Source organism: Doryrhamphus excisus, linkage group LG19, assembly GCF_037039965.1.
Source record: "Doryrhamphus excisus strain RoL-2023G ecotype Guam linkage group LG19, RoL_Dexc_Guam_v1.1, whole genome shotgun sequence".
Taxonomy (NCBI): Eukaryota; Metazoa; Chordata; class Actinopteri; order Syngnathiformes; family Syngnathidae; genus Doryrhamphus; species Doryrhamphus excisus.
This window is the reverse complement of record NC_136375.1, coordinates 3971194-3992200: the sequence shown is the minus strand read 5'-3', so window position 1 is coordinate 3992200 and position 21007 is coordinate 3971194. Positions and strand designations below refer to the sequence as shown.

The following is a 21007-nucleotide window of genomic DNA, read 5'->3' as shown; positions in this document are numbered from 1 at the left end:
CGGTATTAGCATTGTTTATCTTCCGGGTGGGTCGGTATTAGCATTGTTTAGCTTCCGGGTGGGTCGGTATTAGCATTGTTTAGCTTCCGGGTGGGTCGGTATTAGCATTAGTTATCTTCCGGGTGGGTCGGTGTTAGCATTAATTATGTTCCGGGTGGGTCGGTATTTGCATTGTTTAGCTTCTGGATGCGTCACTATTAGCAGTAGCATTATTCTTGACTTTATCTTTCATGGGAAGCCAAGCATAACAAAGGCTGATGGACAGTGTCATACTGGGAAATAACGGCTATAGTCTGTAGCGCGGCTTCACTCTATCACGCTTTTGCAAATAAATGATCGCTGGTTGGTGGTTGACTAAAGCTTAACAGCTGACCTCAGCAGACCTTATTGGTCAGACTGCAACTACAAAGCTAAGACCCAATACTTTGTCATATTTAAAGCTAATTACTAACCAATTACTTTTTCAAAATAAATTCCCAACACTGCTGAAGTCTGAGCAAGTATGTTGTGGACACTCAAGATTTCTGTTGAGGGGCGTGTTCTTACTTTGTGTCTTTTGGTGTCAGGTCCTGTATGGTGGAAGAGTCTGGTACACTGGAATCCCAGCTGGAGGCCACCAAGGTAGATGTCCTTACAGTAGTCCGTGTCTCATCACAAAGCTCTATCATACCACATTTCATATGGAAAGTCAATATGGAATATGAATGGCTTGTATCCATCACCTCCATATTGTCATCGACTCAGACTGGATACATGTGCCTTGTTTGGAAAAAATGGAAGCACTCATGGCAAGTGTATGTGTATAGCGTAAACACCAGGAGATCCGTGCCATGCGCAGCCAACTGAAGAAGATAGAAGACTTGGGTGCAGCAATGGAAGAAGCACTGATCTTGGACAACAAGTACACGGAACACAGCACGGTGGGTCTGGCCCAGCAGTGGGACCAACTGGACCAGCTGGGAATGAGGATGCAGCATAACCTGGAGCAGCAGATACAGGCCAGGTACACAATCCGCACAACGCTACCCACCCTGTACCTCTTCACGCTAGTGGTAGCTAGGTGGTAGCTAGGTGGTAGCTCCCCCTCACTGTGCCCGGGAAGGCTGAGTCATGGTGCTATTAGCTAGCACGGGAAGTGCCACTGTACAGTGGTGGGGTTACATGGTGGCCGTGACCACCCTTGGTCACTTTCCGGCCACCCCACTGGACGTGTCAACATATTGCCACCCCTATGTGAGTAATGGTCTCACCTTGGCCACCACCCCAGGGGACCATTTCTGGCTCCAGCGCTGCTGCTGTCAATAAATGACTATTGCGTTGAAGAGACAAGAGTACTCTGCTACTACTGAAAAGTCTTAGTCAAAGCCTTAAGGGCGTACTGCACAAAATAAAAAAACACTAAACAAAGATCCTCTTTTTTTTAAGGATCTACTTGCAAAAAACAAAGAAAAAAATTGTCCGAAATCTTTAACAAGTTGGTCTCTTTAAAGTTTTGAACTGAAGTCCACGTTAAAATAAGCTCAGCGTACGTTGACGACTTTGCTCTGACTTTCAGGAACACGACCGGAGTGACAGAGGAGGCCCTGAAGGAGTTCAGCATGATGTTCAAGTATGGTTCCTGCACCATCTCCCATCGTTGAGTCTTGTTCCTCCATCCAAGCCCACCTTCTCATCTGTCCTCGTTGTCCCGCAGACACTTCGACAAGGAGAAGTCCGGCCGTCTCAACCACCAGGAGTTCAAGTCATGCTTGCGCTCGCTAGGTTACGACCTGCCCATGGTGGAGGAGGGCGAACCCGATCCTGAGTTTGAGGCCATACTGGACACGGTGGATCCAAACAGGTCTGTCTAATGTTGTCTGTCTGGCTAAAATAATATTCAAAGCCATGATAAGCACATCGCCCAGCCTATTGTACACGCCATGCTAATGTGACGTCTGCTTGGCAGGGATGGCAATGTGTCGCTCCAGGAATACATGGCCTTCATGATTAGCCGTGAGACAGAAAACGTCAAATCCAGCGAGGAGATCGAGAGCGCCTTCCGCGCACTGAGCAGCGAGAACAAACCCTACGTGACCAAGGAAGAGCTCTACCAGGTCAGTTGACGACGACCTTGTCATGGAATCAAAAACTGCTTTGTCATGTCTGCTTTTGCTTTCTCTTTTCAGAACCTGACCAAGGAGCAAGCGGATTATTGCCTGTCGCACATGAAGCCCTACCTTGACAATAAAGGTCGGGAGCTGCCGTCAGCTTTCGACTTTGTGGAGTTTACTCGTTCACTCTTTGTTAACTAACCCTTTGCCCAATGACCAACGAAAACACACACACGCACATATAGAGATGAAAGTGCATGACTGACACTAGGAATACTTAAGTATCCACTATGTGTATCTCGCTCTATCCCTCACATCTCTTTGCTTGTCATAGTATCATATTGAAGAGAAAAGCATCCTTCCAATGATTATCACATAACTTTCCTGCCGTGCGCTTCAATAAACGTTGGTTAAAACTACAAGTCGTACTTTTAATTCCCTACACTGCAACCTCCCCGGGAACGTCGACTGCTGAGCCATGAAGTCCAACCTTGGCTGTGGTGTTCATCCTGGCTGGTGGAACACGAGACCAGTTCTAGAGCCTTGCAAGGGTGCACGGGAGACTCCACCAGGACTGCCCCCATTTCCACGCGTGAGGGAGTCCAGTTTCGGGGTCTTAGGCTCTCATCTGTTTGCAGATGACGTGACAGTGAGTGAAGTCTTGCCAAGTGTTTCCATGGGGGGGGGGGTAGATAAGTCAACAATGTAGTTGCATCACTAGATTGCTAACAAACAGTAATTGAGTAATTGAATCCCAAAAACTGAAAAGGAGTAGACATTAACAATTACTGCCAACAACTACTGAATATTAACCTTCAATGGGTTCAATGGCGAATTTGCACCCTGATTTTTCTCTAAGGTAATTCAGGTGTCCCGTTCTTTATGGTAAATGTAGTACTTATTTGAAAACAAGTCAATATATGGTCATATATTGATCACCATAAACCAGGACACTCGCCTTGGATATAAGACACTCAAATACTGGACGATTACCTCCCTGCGGATAGAAAATTGTTATAAAATACTATTAATAACCAAAGATACAAATTCAGGTCACTCAACATGTTTTATTATGCCTAAACACCATTTGAGTTCGTTTTAATAGAGTAAGAAACTAACTTTATAAAATATCTAGAATGAAACAAATCTTACTGGACAAATAAACATGGAATATCATTTTATTTTAGCTATAAGGTATTAACAAATCAAAACCTGATGTCGACCTTTTCCTAGCTTTGTATTCCATAAATTCATTGTGGATTCCACAACGAATCTAAATATGTCGGTCACGAACGAATCGGCTCTAAGAAATGAACAACACGACCCGGTTCACGTCGTTGGCCGCCAAATGGGAGTCGATTACTTTTTTCATTGTCGTTTTCTGTTAAAGGCGAACGTCATTGGTCAAGATGTGTCAGCGTGGGGGGCGGGGTTAACCACGTGCTGCTCTTAGACGAATCGTTTGTTAAAGCAAGCATGACGTTGTCAGACCTACTTTGACCTAGCTTGTCGACTGAGACGGGTCTTTGTTTTCGTATTTCATAATATCACATTCTACTTTTATAGCTGTTAATTGACCTTTAAATGCATTTCAATAATAAACGACATTTGATAGCATGTATTTTTACATCAGTAATTACACCATATTTATACACAATTTGGTAATAAAGACCCAAAATATCTGAGGAGCTGAAAGTGAGCAGAGCTGAAAGTGAGCAGAGCCAAAAGAACCGGCTCTCCTAAAAGAGCCGAAATTTCCATAGTAAGAAAAGTTACTGTACAATTGTTCAATGGATTTAAAATGAGCATTTTGAGGAAAAACTATGCTATCTCACCAGGCACACAGCCATTGTAGGGAAGCCATTATCCTGGGATAGTCACATGACTGTCACATGACAAACACTCCAAAATATGTCCTACATGTCAAGTGGGAACTTGAAAGCACAATGCTTTATGGGACAAAATCAAAGAGTAAAATGGTTATTTTGAAATGACAATAAGACTAAAATGTTGCGTCACATGCAGACATTAATGAGACCATCACTCCCTGCTGACATGACAGTCTCCCCCTTGTGGTCAAATATGATAGTGTTGACGCTGTCCTTGTGTCCCAGCAGCTTCCAGACGACGTAGGAATCCACGTCCACCAATCGAACCAAACCGTCGCTGCTCGCCACCGCCAATATCTTCCCTGATGGACTCAAGGCCACCTGGTTGGCGCTCAGAGGCCCGGCGTCTATCGTGCGGACAGGCGAGGCGGGTGTCCTGATGTCCCACACGTTGACCGTCCCGCGTGTGTCACAGGAAGCCATGACTTCCTCAGCAAGGCCAAAGGTGGCGTGGTTGCAGGGATGCTGGTGTCCGTGGAAGGAGGCGGTGCACACCCCCAGCCTGATGTCCCACAGGGCCACACTTTTGTCCGCCGAGGACGTGAGGACATTGTTGGAGAGGTGCTGGAAGCAGACGCTGTTGACGGAGGCGCTGTGGCGGCGCATCGTGAGGCGACAACGCTGGCTGTTGAGGTCCCACAGCTTGGCGGTCTTGTCGGAGGAGCAGGACGCCAGGAAGTCACCGCATGAGTGGAAGGAGCAACCCCACGTGGGACGGCTGTGACCGGAAAGGGTCAACACGCAGCGTCCACAAGAAAAGTCCCACAGTCTCACCTGCAGGAGGAACATCAGGAAGTTAGCTTAGGAGAACACAGGACCAATGTTCCCAACTGGAGACCATAAAACACAGACCAGACCATAGACCATACCATGGACCACAGACCATAGAGTTTATGGTCTGGTCTATGGTGTATGGTCTATGGTAGACCATAGACCACAGACCACAGACCACAGACCAGACCATAGACCATAGACCATAGACCATAGACCATAGACCATAGACCATAGACCATAGACCATAGACCTCAGACCAGACGATGGACCACAGACCATAGACCATATACCATACCACAGACCACAGATCAGACCACAGACCAGACGATAGACCACAGACCATATACCATACCATAGACCACAGATCAGACCATAGACTCTATGGTCTGGTCTATGGTATGGTCTTCTGCCATAGACCACAGACCAGACCAAAGATCACAGACCCTAGACCATACCATAGACCACAGACCAAACGATAGACCACAGACCATATACCATACCATAGACCACAGACCACACCATAGAGTCTATGCCCTGTTCTATGGTCTATGGCATAGACCACAGACCAGACCAGAGACCATAGAGCTTATGGTCTGGTCTATGGTCTATGGCATCAACCACAGACCATATACAACAGACCAGACCATAGACCAGACTATAAACCATAGACCATATACCTTACCATAGACCACAGACCAGACCATAGACCAGACGATGGACCACAGACCATATATCTTACCATAGATCACAGATCAGACCATAGACCATAGACCATACCATAGACCACAGACCAGATGATAGACCACAGACCACAGACCATATACCATACCATAGACCAGACCATAGACTCTATGATCTGTGGTCTATGCCATAGACCACAGACCAGACCATAGATCATATACCACACCATAGACCACAGACTATAGAGTCTATGGTCTGGTCTATGGTCTATGGTATAGACAACAGACCATAGACCACAGACCACAGACCTTAGAGTCTATGGTCTGTGGTCTATGCCATATAGACAATAGACCAGACCATAGACTGTTATAGTCTATGGTCTGTGGTCTATGCCATATAGACCATAGACCAGACCATAGACTATAACAGACCAGACCATAAGAAGAAGGCCCCCATCAGATGACAAAGCTAGAAGACAGAGACTGACCGTGGCGTCTCCGCTGGTTGTTGCCAGTTTGGTTCCTTCCGGGTGAAAACTGCAGCCTGACAGCCAATCAGAGTGTCCCTCGCCCGTCAGGACCATCTGGGCCACCTGGTGATGGAGCAGATGAAGCAGTCAAGGAGAAGATTGAATTGTGACATCATCGCAACGCGACATGTGATGGCCACGTCTGGGGAGATGGTACCTTCTCTCTGCTGGCTGGCAGCATCCACAGCCTCCAGCTGCAGTCGTCGCTGGCAGAAGCAAGGATGTTTTTCTGAGGGTGGAGGCTGATGGAGCTGATGGGAAGATGGTGGGCTTTGATGGAACCCAAGAGACTGAAGGAATGTGCTCTTTTGTATTGTGGATGTTGTCCATGGAAGCGCCTGCCGTAGACCGGAATCTCGGAGTCCTTGGGGTGTCTGGGGGTGCCGCTCCTCTTTTTGCCACTTTTCTCCGTCTTGCTTTGGTCCTGACTCAGCTTTGCTTCCGAGGTGTTCAAGAGCCGTTGGTTCTCCAAACTGAGAAGCATCTTCTGCCTCAGGGTGGCTTGGTACTTGTCGTCCAGATGTCTCAGCACCGGCTCATAAGACTCCAGGCGCTTCTTCAGACGTTTTATGTCCTCCAGCAGATGTTTGGTGTCTTCCGAGCATCGGCGGTGGTGCAGCTGGTGCAGGTCCCTGTCCCTCTGCATCCACACCAGGCTGTCCCGTGCAGACAAGACGTCCTGCTTGAAGCGCTTGGTGTCCATGAGGACGTTCTCCAGTTCCGTTTCAAGGAGCTGCTTGTGTGTGATGGCATCGGGGAGGAAAAGAACGCCCGCCGCCGGAGGAGCTATGGACAAGGGTTCAGTCAGGACTTTGTGAGCCCAGCCGTACCACTCCACCTCAAAAGAGTCTTGCGTCCGTCTCAGGCCGAGTCTGTGCAGGAAGTTCCTCAGAAAGTCATCCACCGTCTCTGGGATGTCCTCTACGGCTCGTTCTCTAGACGGTCCAGCAGCAGAGGACGTCCCTGCCTCCAATTTAAAGTCCTCATCTTCCTTTTCTTTGGATTGTGCTGACATGTTGAAAAGGCTTTCGCGGTTGCTATGGTAACAATACACAAAGCAACATGCAGTTCGTGTTCATTGTTGACATCGCGAGATCTAAATACTCGCTGTACACGTCAAACTACCGGTCCCTATTTAGTGACGTAAGAGAGCTATGTCACAGATGTCGCCCCGCAATGCATTGTGGGTACAGTAACCGTAAACACATCAGCGAAACGTCTCAATTGACGGACTTCAGCACTGTCGAGTGCGTGATACGTAAAACAAGACTCCCGTACCCGGCTGCGGTGTGGCCCACAGAAATAGAAAGACGTAGAAAGCTCACACCCGGACACAACACACACAACACACAGAGCGCGGTGTCGCCGCCGCTCAGTGCTTCAGTGCAGACGCCGCCATCTTGTGTAGCACAACTTGTGTTCGCAGCGTATAGGCATATGAAGAGCTTGCAACCAAAAGGCGCTAAATCCATTTTGACTGATTTCGAGAAAATCAATGATTTTTAATTACGCACATATCAAACTATTTGGTCATCAAGTCTATATTGCAAATGAAAGAGCTATCAATATAGGTCATAAAAATGCATGCAATAAAAATCCTGCACACACCATGTATTTTATATATTTTTAAAATTATTTTTTTTTCCGGATTTAGCGCCTTTTGGCTAAAATGATGGATTTAGCGCCTTTTGGCTGAAATAATTTTGAAGTCACCTTTAACTTCTTCAATGGCATTGTTGTAAAAGAATGTAAGGTGCTTTAATGTGCTATGCTAATAAAATAATTACAACACAGAAGCCATTCTCAACATACAATACACCCCCCACCCCCACACACACACATGCACTCGTTCACCTTCACACATTACAGAAACAAAATGTTATAACCTACCACTAGTACACTGTTACTGATCAGATTTTGTTAAGATATTATAGCACACATTAACATCATCCACATTCCATGATGATCAGCTTTAACACAACTCAACATACCCAATTATACGAGACAATGGTACAAGACATGTCATACATTGCAGGTGCATTCAACCCGTAGGCTGCAGTAGAGCGACACATGAAAAATAACAATTTGCAGACAATAATACAAATGTTATTAAAAGCAGTGCTCATATTTGACTGTACCATGAAGGTGACAGTGACAAAAATCATCTCATTACAAACTCTTTACATTGTATGTTTTTTAGTACAAGTAAAATAATGTTTCTCATGAAAGTTGGAGGTGTCATGGTAGAGACATGCCTTTTATGGCGTAAAAAAAACTTCCATGTTACAGAATACTGTAAAAACACAATTTGTGTTCTCCTGAATTGCATAACATACTGTAACTATCATACGTGTACTTAATGTACACAAACAAAACAGGATGCGCACTGATACTGGCTTTCTGTATGTGCAGTGCCAATTGTATTCTTCTCTCTGATTGGTAAAGAATAAAGAAAGGGATTTAGCGCCTTTTGGTTGAAATCTGAAATGGAAATAGCGCCTTTTGGTTGAAAGCATAAATTTCATATCACTTTTTTTCATATTTTTTAAAATGATTTCAAGACCAAAATATGTGATTTGGATACACATGACAGAGGTCTATTAAACTCATGAAAAACATGCAACTTAGTGAAAATTGGATTTAGCGCCTTTTGGTTGCAAGCTCTTCATATATAGGTACTTTACAGCCGCACAGTAGGGCATTTTAATGCCTTATCACGTCCAGAATTTCAGAACCCATCAGTAAAAACGTCTAAAGTCCGCCGCAGACATACAGTTGATATACGTCAAATTGAGTGGGTTTGTCCACTGTTGCGATACGTCAACGTCGCCGCCATGTTGGATGTGTACAAGTAAATGTACTTACTTTGATAAAGCGACTTTCTACAAAGAAATTTAAGCAAATTCCTTTCGTTTATACATTGGGAAACAGTGTGGCGTCAACGTCGGCCACCCCAGCTCCGACACGGAGATAGAATCATCTTTTATCAACCTTTCAATAAGAAAAGTAGCTATTGGCTGTGGCGCACGTCGTCATCTAATTTGCATATCCTTTTGTAAAATAATTATTTAAGAATTTCATCCAACTAAAATAACCTCTTTTAACTTTGCCAGCGTGAGGGTTGAACTCCCCCAGGGCCGCCCTTTGTCACCCATTCTGTTCATTATTTTTAGGAATATAATTTCCAGGCACAGCCACAGCATTGAGGGGTTCCACTTGGTGGCTGTAGGATTGGGTCTGCTGGTCTGGGACCTGCTGGTTTCATCCAGCCCTGACCTTCAGCTCTCACTGGATCGGTTCGCAGTAGAGTGTGTAGCGGCTAAAATGAAAATCAGCATCTCCAAGTCCAAGTCGATGGTCCTCACCTGGAAAAGGGTGGAGTACCATCTCCGATCAGGGATCATGGGAGGAGTATAAGGACCCCAGCACCTTGTTCACGAGTGAGGGAAGGATGGAACGTATAATGGACAGGCAGATTGAAGTGATACAGCATCTTCATTGGTCCATTGTGAAGCCAAAAAGCAAACCTCTCAATTTACCGGTCGGTTGATCTACATTCCTATCCGAGTAGGTCTACGATATTGGCTAATATGACCGTAAAGGTGACTATAGGGGTGTTAGTTCGTGTCTGCAGGGCTCTAATGTGCAAACGCCTATCTAGGGGTGTTATTTCATGTTTGCAGGGCTCTAATGCGCAAACGCCTATCTAGAAGGTGGTAAACAGGTTTTCTATGCTCCAACTATGAAAAGATTCCATTGATAAATAAGGAATCGTGCTTCGTGAAAGACTTGACATGATCTGCCGTAGTGATCCGACCTTCATAAGACTGGATCATTGTGCATTGTGGGAAAGGTGAGGGAGCAGGCCAGAGTGGCAAGGGCTTCATGATGTCAAGAGAGTCGGGAGCACCACATACAAAAAAAAAATGACACACACAACAAATGTTGAATAGAAATGTATTCATTGCTTCTGATTTACACAAATTAGAGCAGGGATGAAACAAATCTGCGGAACCATCCACAGGCTCCTATCTACACAGCATAAATAATTTTACAGCGTATACTGTACATTTACATGGCTAAGATTGTGTGACGTCACATCAGCAAACCACAGCCACACCGCATTTGATGCCAACGCTGACAGTACATCAAGAGAAAATCTTTATCTTTAAAATGATCTTAATTGTAAGGCTTCTTCGAATGAAATTCAAGCAGGCTAAATAAGAATCAACCAAAAACACCAAGTGTAAGACTTATCTTTGCCCCGCTTTTTCCTGAGGTCTATTTATTCCAGACAACTGGAGAGACAGTAAGGGAAGAAAAGTTGATGTCAAACAAACTGCCAGGACACGACTAAACCTTTAGAATGGCAGGAGTCTCTCATTGGTAATCAATTAGGGTGTAACAATACATTAAATCTGATTTTTTTTTTTTTTTTTTTTAAATCATTGCATTGGTGCATTGGTTCCAGACCTGATCATGATAAGTACGTTTATACACATGAAATAACACCCCTACAGTCAACATTGCACTCCTATTGCACAATATAGTACAGGGGTGGGAAAATATTTTGACTCGTGGGCCATTGAGTTAACAAAATTGGCATAGACCATGTCATTTAATCTTACAGTTTTGTTTTGTTTTTTTTTACTAAATAAGACATCCGACTTGCAAGTCACGTTGCCAGTTTGTATGTTAAAAGTTGAAATACTTAGAAAGCAACTGGCGGGCCCGATTCAAACGCTTGGTGGGCCGCATGTGGCCCCCAGGCCGTATTTTGCCCACCCCTGATATAGGAGATAGAACAAAAAATATATTTAATACATGAGCAAAACTCATGATCGCATGTGTAGCATGGGGAGAAGTATGGGTGGCTGACAGGAAGTTAATCATGGGTTCAGAGTTGAGTTTTAGCTGTGGCTGTAGCTAGGTTAGAGCTGCAACAATAGCCCGTGTTATTAGACCGAGCTGGTGCAAAGGTTGTATTATTTTTGTGTCTGATAATTCAAACTAGCAATAAAACGAAAATCTTTAGTGTCTTCAGCAACATTACTGACACCTAGTGACCAGTGTAGAATACTACATATCACATCATAGAATGCATCTTCCTTATATTGGTAGATTATTTAATTGAGCCATTGATATGCTTGAAAACACGTCTAGGCAACAAAATGTTAAATTTGCTTAAATGTCAATGTTTAACTAATGATAGGTCATATTTAACCACAAAACAGTATACCACAGTAACCACATATATTTTTAAAAATACAGCAAAGCGGCGAGGGATGACCTTTGAGAAATTCATTGAACCTGCCATTTGAGTTAAAAATCCCGAAAGCAGTTTGATGTGTTGCATTTTGTTCCCTTACTGTAGCCGAAATGAAAGCGCACCGTGATGCTGGTGTAGTGTTCCGCCCCTACGACAACTGTGAGACGTGTCCATGCAATCAGTGACGGCTGATCAAACAGGACAACTAGTGCTGCAGACAGATACTGTCATGAAAAGTATACCAGCTTATAACATTTGTGTTTGAGTAAGTTCCACTTACCAGAATGTAAGTGATGCCTACCAACTTTTCCTTATGCTTTTTTTTTTTTAGTTTAAATGAAGACATTCAAACAATTTCTGAATGTGTCACTTGATGAATGAGTGACTGTTTTGACAGCTCAGTGGCTTAAAGAAGTCAACTGCAGTTGTCAAACACAAAAAAGGTCCTCTTTTCTTTTTTCCTTTTTGTTGGAAAGCCTGTTCCGCTATGGTAGATAGTCCCAAGTTTTCAAAAAGATGGACAATGACTGACAGCCGACTGAGGGATGGCGGGCAGGTTGGACACGTGCATCAGCAGTTTCTAAAGGTTGCCCTTAAGCTCCGAATGAGCCCTAGTATTTGTTTTCAAAAGGACTGGACGTGATACCTGGAAGAGGAAGAAGAGCTGCATGCGGTCACTTGCCGACAGCAGTGTCAGAGTCGGCCACGGGGATGTGCGGTATCTTCTTTGCAGGGCTTGAGATGTGCTAGAAGGACAATCAAACCTTTACCACCCTATATACTGGAAACACCACCCTTTTCACCGGGGATATACTGGAAACACCACCTTTTATACTAGGAAGAATAGAAGGATGGAAGCTATACCTCCAGGTCGGTGCTGCAGTGAACACGCTCGTGCTCGTGCTCCGAAGGCAGGTCATTGTCTAAAGGTCTCCTGGCGTATTCTCTGCGATATTTGTCATCCACCCGCGTCAAGTACCACGTGCCAGGAAACAGATCCTCCACGCAGCCTCGGGGGACATAGCCGGCTGCGAGAAAAAGACTCAAGTCATGCTTGGAGGAGAAGAGGGGAAAAGTTACAGTTCCATGAGCAAGCACCCCCCCCCACCCAACAATGTGCTGGTATACTTTAGAAAGCCAAAAAGGTCATTCTTCTTTTCCAACAAACTCATTTTCTCCCTACACCAAATGGCAACATCCTTCATTCCAATCACTGTTTTCCATGCCGACACATGCACACAGCCAACAGTAATGCAGTCGCTCATTGCCACTTGCGTTTGGTGCAAACACCACTGCTTAACCTAAGCACTGAGACAACACATTAACGTCATGCCATTAAAGCACCTGCAGACACCCAATTATTAATAGGGGTGTCACACCATCTTTTAGTTCAGGAAAAAAAAACAATTTAAGAGGGCACTTTGACCTGGGATGATGAAGATAAATAAATCACACAATAAATAAAAATGAGGCTGCACGGGGCTAGTGGTTAGCACGCAGGACACACAGCCAAGAGGGCCGAGTTCGATTCCACCCTCAGCCATCTGTGTGTGGAGTTTGCATGTTTCCCTGGCAATGTGTGGGTTTTCTCCAGGTATTCCGGTTTCCTCCCACATTCCAAAAACATGCTAGGTTAATTGGCGACTCCAAATTGTCCATAGATATGAATGTGAGTATGCACACAATGCAGAAGAGTGCAGCCTTGTGAGGAGCAATGCAAGGTAATATAGTACAAATGTAATTATAGTACCGTAGATTGAAATATATTGTATTCTTTTTCCTATTCTACTTTTTAAAAAAGTAATGTCTTGTAGCTGCACGGCGGACGAGTGGTTAGCATGTTGGCCTGGGACCTGGATTCAATTCCCCACTAGGAGTTTTGCATGTTCTCCCCGTGCGGGGGTTTTCTCTGGTGCCCCCCCCCAAAAAAATGTTAGGCATGTAACACCCCTACTTGAAAACACAGAACCCAACTCCAATAAACAAAGGACGCACGCATGCATCAACGGCCATCAAATACTGTTCAACCTTATCTTTCATAGCCTTGATGTAAAGAAATTATGTGCCTCCGTACTCCATAATGTGCCAGTGAAATGTTTGCCTCCCATGTGAAAACTGGAAGCGTGGAGCAGACTGCCTTTGGGTCGCGCGGTGGCAGCCAGCAATAGGATTCAACCCAAGTATACATAGAGTACAACCATGAAATGGAGGAAGCCCATACCCAAGTGGTGGGTCTCCTCTCTAAGGGTCATGTTTTCGGAGAACACAGCAGGTGAAACCTTCTTCCTCGACTCCAGTCTGATCTTCAGGTCACTCATGCTACAGATAAGTTTGTCGAGAGCCGAACCTGGAATCAAGCCAGATAAAAAGATTTCACTTCTTATTCTGCCATGCAAATCGTGTTCAGTTGTGGTTAGAAGTTTACATACAGTGCATCTGGAAAATATTTACAGCGCTTAATTTTTACCACATTTCACGTGAGCGCTTTATTCCTAAATAGAATATTTATCATAACAGGACTAACAAATCCCATGTACATGAGTATTCACAGCCTTTGCCATGAAGCTGAAAATGGAGCTTGGGTGCATCCTGTTTACACTGATCGTCCTCAAGATGTTTCTACAGCTTCATTTGAGTGCACCAAAGATTGGGGACACCAAGCTTGTGGCATCAGAGTCAAAACGACTTGAGGCTGGAATTTAATGTACATCAATGTCTTGAGCAAAGACTGTGAATGCATGGGATTTCTCATGCTAGGAATCCACTGGGCCGGTTCCAGTTGGTGCCAGTTCATGCCAAAGATTATGTGATTGGCGCGTAGTGGCGCCGAATTAATGTTCGCTCGCCATGTTGGCCTGTTGCCATTGTGTGCCAAAGCAAGCCAATCCGCGCCAATCACAATCTTTGGCATGAACTGGCGCTAGCCCAGTGGTCTCCGAGCATCACTGGCACAACTTGGCTTGCGCCATTACATTCCAGTGGAATCCAATAGGTGGATTGTTCCACTTGCATCAAGCAATTGATGTGACAAAGATTTTAAACATTTTGACATTTTCTTGCTGCCAAACAATTTTTGCCGCCGTTACGGGCCACCACGAGCCAGTTGGGAGTCCCTTTGAGCCACTGCACTCCACTAGGCACCTTATTGGTGACAGCAAATTGCATTGGTGCAAACTGCCGCCGACCCAGTGGACTTAGCATCAGACGCTCAAATTTACACAGTGTTTGCACTCATTGCATAAAGCAATAGTCAATGGAAATGTCCAGGAAATAAATCAAAATTATGATGTCACTACAAGGGGATGTGATCTTCTGACCACGGCTGTATTGCAGGTGACTCACCAGGTGTATGATCTTGTGAGACCCTAAGAGAATATAAAGTCGCTGCACATCCTGATCCATAGGAGAAGACACCGATCCTCTGACCTGCCAGCTGTGAAGATGTGTGTCTGTAACACACAATTCAACAAATTTCACATGAACCGCGTGGTGTGCTTCCTGTGGATTATTTTATGTCTGCTGTGTTTCAGTTCCAGCTACCCTGTCTCATCACTTACTTATAAGGACTTAGGAGGCAGGACTTTGCTAGCTAAACATCATGGAGCATTCCCAGGGCTGAATCAGATGGGCTGTGTGATGTTTGTCAGGGAAACAGCTCAAAGTACATGGTCACCACTCGCCTTGAACCTCATCGTCCACTTTGTGGCTCACCTGCTGCCAGCCTATTATGGATGTTGCCAACTCCAACATGCATGTGAAATTGGTGATGGCGATGCTGGGAATAAACTTGAAGTTGCTTTCCCAAGACTGAGCAACCACAAACTCTTGCCTAGCTATTTAGTTTCCTGTGTACTGGTAGTAGTAAACAATGGCAACTGCAATATCCAGGTTGTTTTGCTGGACCATATTCCTACAACTGCACGCCACTTATGCTGGTACTGTGACGCTGTAGCATAGTAGTCTCAACACTCTCACTTTGTAAAAAATAAATAAAAAAAAAAACACACTGCCAAGTCCACAGTATTTTGGCTAAACAGGGAAGCAATAACATGCAGCTGCCACCTAGGTCACATCTAAAATCATTTTACTCAAATAACCCGCGACCCTCGTGAGGACAAACAGTAGAAAATGAATGAATGAAGTTGCAGATTTATGCGAATGAGAAGAAAAGTCCGATATTAAGACGTACTGTGCAATGAGCGATGCCAGGCAGCCATAGACTGAGGGGGTATACATGTTTCCATTCTGATTGGAGATGAGCAAGGAAAGCTTGGTCTTTCTTTCAAATAGGTCTGCACTGGCCTTCATAAAGGCCTTTTCAACATCCCGGTCAAAGTAGGTCTCCTCTGGCTTCACATCCCTGAAACACACAAACAAGATGTGGACAGGTGATCACAGGAAGAATTTACCATTAGAATAGAATGAGACCTGACGGAGGATTGTCGGTGTAAAAGCATCTTATGGCATCTTACATCAAAATCAGTGGTGGTGACCAATCCGAATTGAGCCATTTTTAAATAATTTCCAAAAAAACAAAAACAGGTCTAAACAGTGCTTACCTGAAGGCATCAAGGCCACTGTAGGGTCCCGTCTCAATGTTGGGGTTGGGATGGCTCAGGAAGTCATTCAACATCAGCCTGGCCAATGACTTCTGCACCAGCTTGCAGTATGGGGAGTGGAAGACAAGAAAGCCAAAGTCCTCCAAGGAGAAACGTCTTTCTACACCCTCTGTCAAAAAGAGAAAGGCGTTCAAACAATTAATGCTTTCCTTGTCTTGTCTGTGAAATATTATGTGTGTAGAATTTTACGGACATCAATTAATTTAAGGCTATAACAAAAAAATGTGGAAAAGCACTCCGCAGTTGTGTTTCATTGACCGCCGAGGGAAATCCAAGGCCAACAACTTTAACCAACCTCTTTGCCACTGAGCATGTATCTTGTTTCGGTACACTGAGTAACAACGGTCCAAGGCACTCAGGTAGCACTCAATGGACAACTTGCCATCCACCACAGGATACTCTGACATGAGGTTCGGTTTGTAGAAGTCGTACGCATGCTGCATGTGCGTTCCTCGCAGACCTGGACAAAGTACGTTATTACTACCACAAGAATGATGAAACGTGTGTTTGTGTGGGAGTGTACAATACATTGATAGATACACATGCATATTGCAATTGATTCTCCACAGTTAAAAAATACTTTATTTTTAATGTAACCTGCCACTATATACATAATACAATTAAATGAACTAGGTCTCTATATACATAATACAATGAAATTAACTAGGCAGGCCATTGCGCTAACGTAAAGATGATGCATGAAGAAAAAATGTAAAAAAATATTAAAAAAATAAAAACAAATAAAAGAAATACAAAAGTAAAAAAAAAAAAACTTAAATTAGGAAAGCAAGAAGTGAACAAATGTAACAGTTACTGATTGTAAAAGTACCAGATGGAGGGGTAGGATTTAATAAGCTTTGCTTCTTCCTACTCCTTTTGAACATGTGGAACTGGGAACTGATTATGTGATGCACTAAATTGTAATCTGATACATGTTCAAATGAAATAAAACCATTACCATTATCATTATGGGGTGTGCTCCATGTATCAATGATCTGAAAAGACTTGACAGGTGATGACTGTTTTTCATTTGCAGTATTTGAGGTGTTGGTTTGCTTCGATAAAGGCCATGAATGTATTTGTTTTCAGTACCTTTTGTCTGCTCTAATTACATGATCATTGGGAAGTTAGTGGTATTGTAGCAAAATAAAGGAAAAAAAGTCATCTCCCATCTGGGCAAAGCTACAATAAGTCAAGAAAACCAGCCCTGCATGAGCCCCAGGTTGAGGAATCTTAGTACTGTATCACTGCGCTACCATGGACTACAAAGAACTAATACATATTTGAAAAGATAAAACTGAATGAAAAACAGCTTTTACTGATAGCCCCTCTGATCTGATTTCTAAAGTTGAACAATAAGCAAGATTGATATCAGCAAGTGGGAGGTCTTATCATAATTATTTTGTCAGTCCCTTAACAACAAATAAAAAAATTTCTGACCTCGTTCAAAGGCCAAAGGAGCATTAGGCCCAACCAGCATCGCCACAGCGCCGGCGCCCCCTGTAGGTCTGGCACTTCCTGAGGCATAGACAGCAATGTCCCCGGCCACAACCAAGGCATAGCGGCCTGGAGAGACAAAACAATGAGACAATTGTTTACGCGCCTTTGTTGAAGATGATCTCCTACGTTTTACGTTGCTTCTTAAAATGTGTTCATTACCATCCCAAGAGCTGGACTCCACCCAGTTGACAGCATTGAAGAGTGCCGCCGTCCCACCATAACAGGCATTTGTGGTGTCAATCCCCTCCACGTTGGTGTTACCGGAGTCCTCAAACAACTGCATGAGGACCGTCTTCACTGACTTGGATTTGTCAATGATGCTCTCAGTGCCAACTTCCAAACGACCGATGCTGTCGTAGGACAGGCCACTCCTCTCAATCAGTCTTTGGACCACAGTCAGGCACAGGGAGTTTATGTCTTCACGGTCTGAACAGAAGCCCATGCGGGCTTGACCCAGTCCCACCGTGTATTTCCCAGCTGTAACACCATCAAACTGTTCCAGTTCAGCCTGCTCCACGTACTGGGACGGGAAGTACAGTTCCATGGCAATGACACCCACGTCTTTGGGCCATGGTCCGAAGCAGTTGATTGAGGCAGAACCAGGCATCCTGTGCAGGTTTAGAGGGTCATTGCTATGCAAGTAAGCAGACTCACACGAGGCAACCTGGGCCATGCAAGTGCTCCTTATATCCATATTCACAGACTCTAGTACAGTTTTCTAGTTTTCAAGCACTGTTAAAAGATTGTTCACGCATGCACAAAGTCCATTTCATATAAATTAGCCCAATCGTTATTGAACAGTGTTTGTCCTACATTTTTTTTATGGGTGTAAACAATTGCCCATGAGTTTTTAAAGCTCTTAGCCTTGTTCATCACATTTGCTTCCAACATACTGTATGAACCTTCCTTGCACGAATCTTGGTAATAATGTGACTCACATGTAAAGCACTTTATGTTACATATTTTATGCATGGAATGTAAACAAAGTCTGATAACAACATTGCAATAGAGTGAAAGACAAGCCTTGCCTCTACATATAGACATGATGCACATGATTAGCAAGGTGACTACGCCATGTTGGTAAGGTGACTAGGTCATGTTTTGACTAGCTACATGGTAAGGTGACTAGGTTATTTATGATCAGCAACACGCTAAGGTGTCAGACACCATTGACCATCTACGATTACCAACCATATTAATGGACAAACACCATCCTGTAGCTGTGGTAGCAAACTCAAAACACAATCTCGATTTCTTGGTTTAAAAAAAAAACACTAACGCATACAGCTCGTTAGTAAATGTTAGTGATGACCACAGCTCCTTTTAGGAGATAAGAAACTCATTGCTGGCCTTTTTCAGACTGCGGCCAGAGGAATCGACAGGGGAAAAGTGGGTGAAAGATCAGAGGGATTTCCTGGAAGTTAAGCTAGGTCATTCAGAGGCGGTACTAATATCTTACCAAACACTCAAATAATTATTAGGACACATTAAAATGGTCTGTCGTAGAACATTCAATAACTGACAAGACGCTTCGCAAGTTTAATTGACAAGCTGCAAAGACCTTCAAAGAATAGTATTAATAATATGTAGTTGATACCCGGACAAAATAGGCTGACGGACCACTTTTCGACACTGAAATTGTGACTTTAGTACTATTTAATGCTAATCACGTCAGTCTTGTGACTGCTTAGCTATAAAAGTGAAACGACATATTACTACAACGTAATTGTGACTCATAGAAAATAAACATACACGTTAATATAGGACTCAAACGCTTTGACAAGGATGTCCGTGTGCTGCCGTTTGAATGTAACGATAGCCGTTAATGAGGGTTCTTACCTATGTGTGACGTGAGCAGCAGTACTTTAATGACGTTTAGACTTGTTTGCAGTGAGGTATGAGCTTTTAAGGAGATAAGTCGCCGTATTTATGGAGACGGACGACGGGGCAACGTCACCATACACTACACAGCCTAGCTTCTTCTTGGCCAATCAGGTCGCATCACAATTGAGTCAACATACGGCGCTACCAAGCTCGCAGATTTTGTAACCAATCGGAAAGCAGGAATGGCAACCATGAGTCGGAGCTCGAAGTGTGGTCCAATTGTATGGACTGAACGATGTCGGGTGAGAGCCAAAACAACCAATCACAGAGCGAACGTAATTCCTGGCGCGACAAGTACTGTAGATGCTGCAGCATGAATTGTCACACGAGTAGGAACGGAATCTTAAAGAAAACCCCTAGTTTATGTTTATATTATATTTTTTAATACTTTTCCCAGTTTATTGTTTAATATGTATGTATATATATATTCATTTGCCTTTTTTATTGCCTTTGCCAATTATCTACAAAATTATCTTTTGGAATTATTCCTTTTGTCATATGTCATATTATTCGTGATTATGTTGTAGGCTTTCTGTTTGATTAAAAAAACAACTCACAAGTAGAATGATGGCTGTTCATGCACAATTTTAACATTGATATATCATCACTGGATTATTTTGGCTGCATATCTACCGAATTAAATGTGTATGTTTACTATATGCACCGTGAAAACTATATGCGTCCTATACAATGTCACACTTTCAAGAGATGGAAGTTGATAAACAAGAAAGTGATGATTCACTTGAGCGAAACACTTTGGCAGCAGTTTGCAGCATTTACAATGTAACTGCTGCAGTGTTTCCACCGTGGGGGCTATAATTTTTTCCCACAGGGCTATGTCGGTTTGGATTTTTCCCCCTACCTTAAAAATGAAAAATTTAATTAAAACACTGGATTTTGTGTTCAGTTGTGTTGTCATTGACTAATATTTACATTTTATTCTGAAACAAGTGTGACAAAGGTACAAATAAAAAATCAGGAATCACACCACTGTATTTATTATATCATAATCATAGAGAAGAACTGTGGTATTGTATGAGGAAGTCTGCAGTGACAGAAGTATGTTCAAGTGGGGCAGGACATGTATGAGGACTGTAAGACAGTGGTATGATGTGCTGGAGGCGTGACAGAAGAGTTCAAGGTGGAGGTGGGACTGCATCAGGGATCAACTCTGAGCTCCTTGTTTGCTATGGTGATGGACAAGCTGACAGATGAGGTTAGACAAAAATCTCCATGGACTATGATGTTTGCTTGCAGATGACATTGGGATTTGTAGTTAGAGTAGGGAACAGGTGGAGGAGATACTAGAAGAGTGGAGGTTTGCCCTGGAAAGGAGAGGAATGAAGATTAGCCGCAGCAAGACTGAGTATATGTGTGTGCATGAGAGGGACCCAAGTGGAAGAGTGAGGTTACAGGGAGAAGAGAAACAAGGTGGATCATTTTAAGTACTTGGGGTCAACAATTGAGAACAATATAGATTGTGAAAAGGAGGTGAAAAAGCATGTGCAGGCAGGATGGAAGGGGTGGAGAAAAGTGTCAGATGTGATGTGTGATAGAAAAGTTTCAGCTAAAATGAAAGGAAAGATACAAAACTGTGGTGAGACCAGCCATGTTGTTTGGTCTAGAGCTGGGGTGGGCAAACTTTTTGACCCGTGGGCCGCGTTGATTTAACGAAATTGACAGGGGGCCACACTATATATTTTACACACATAATTCTAACAGTCCACCTGGAAGGTACAGTCAGGCACAGGGTGTTTGTCTTCACGGTCAGA

General features: G+C 43.7%; 3 protein-coding genes across 6 annotated transcripts in view; 1 reads left to right on the top strand and 2 right to left on the bottom strand.

The window, feature by feature from the left end:
- Positions 1–2512, top strand: part of sptan1 (spectrin alpha, non-erythrocytic 1) — a 44499-nt gene extending 41987 nt beyond the window's left edge. For all 4 annotated transcript variants that reach the window (XM_058057251.2, XM_058057250.2, XM_058057248.2 and 1 more), the window contains 6 exons: positions 567–621; positions 807–1003; positions 1556–1609; positions 1694–1840; positions 1946–2093; positions 2166–2512. In XM_058057251.2, the coding sequence (XP_057913234.2) occupies positions 567–621; positions 807–1003; positions 1556–1609; positions 1694–1840; positions 1946–2093; positions 2166–2291 (727 nt within the window). In that variant the 3' untranslated portion in view covers positions 2292–2512. The remainder of the gene's footprint in view (positions 1–566; positions 622–806; positions 1004–1555; positions 1610–1693; positions 1841–1945; positions 2094–2165) is intronic.
- Positions 2513–3143: 631 nt separating this feature from the next.
- On the bottom strand, positions 3144–7592 carry spag16 (sperm associated antigen 16). Its single transcript, XM_058057267.2, has 3 exons — positions 6121–7592; positions 5922–6026; positions 3144–4753 (listed from the first exon to the last, which is right to left on the bottom strand). The coding sequence occupies exons 1-3, from the start codon at positions 6976–6978 to the stop codon at positions 4106–4108; spliced, it is 1611 nt and encodes a 536-aa protein (XP_057913250.2). The 5' UTR covers positions 6979–7592; the 3' UTR covers positions 3144–4105.
- A 2314-nt stretch (positions 7593–9906) lies between these two features.
- hmgcs1 (3-hydroxy-3-methylglutaryl-CoA synthase 1 (soluble)) lies at positions 9907–19358 on the bottom strand. Its single transcript, XM_058057269.2, has 10 exons — positions 19191–19358; positions 17511–17959; positions 17292–17417; positions 16147–16311; positions 15792–15960; positions 15422–15592; positions 14575–14681; positions 13454–13579; positions 12097–12260; positions 9907–11978 (listed from the first exon to the last, which is right to left on the bottom strand). The coding sequence occupies exons 2-10, from the start codon at positions 17956–17958 to the stop codon at positions 11907–11909; spliced, it is 1548 nt and encodes a 515-aa protein (XP_057913252.2). The 5' UTR covers position 17959; positions 19191–19358; the 3' UTR covers positions 9907–11906.
- Between the last annotated feature and the right edge of the window lie 1649 nt (positions 19359–21007).

Coding starts and splice junctions, on each gene's coding strand:
- spag16 (XM_058057267.2), bottom strand. CDS start 6,978: ATGTCAGCACAATCCAAAGAAAAGGAAGATGAGGACTTTAAATTGGAG. Junction 6,027..6,120: donor TGCCAGCCAGCAGAGAGAAG/GTACCATCTCCC, acceptor CTCCATCACCAG/GTGGCCCAGATGGTCCTGAC. Junction 4,754..5,921: donor CAACCAGCGGAGACGCCACG/GTCAGTCTCTGT, acceptor TTCCTCCTGCAG/GTGAGACTGTGGGACTTTTC.
- hmgcs1 (XM_058057269.2), bottom strand. CDS start 17,958: ATGCCTGGTTCTGCCTCAATCAACTGCTTCGGACCATGGCCCAAAGAC. Junction 16,312..17,291: donor TCCTTTGGCCTTTGAACGAG/GTCAGAAATTTT, acceptor TACTTTGTCCAG/GTCTGCGAGGAACGCACATG. Junction 14,682..15,421: donor CTGGCATCGCTCATTGCACA/GTACGTCTTAAT, acceptor TGTGTGTTACAG/ACACACATCTTCACAGCTGG.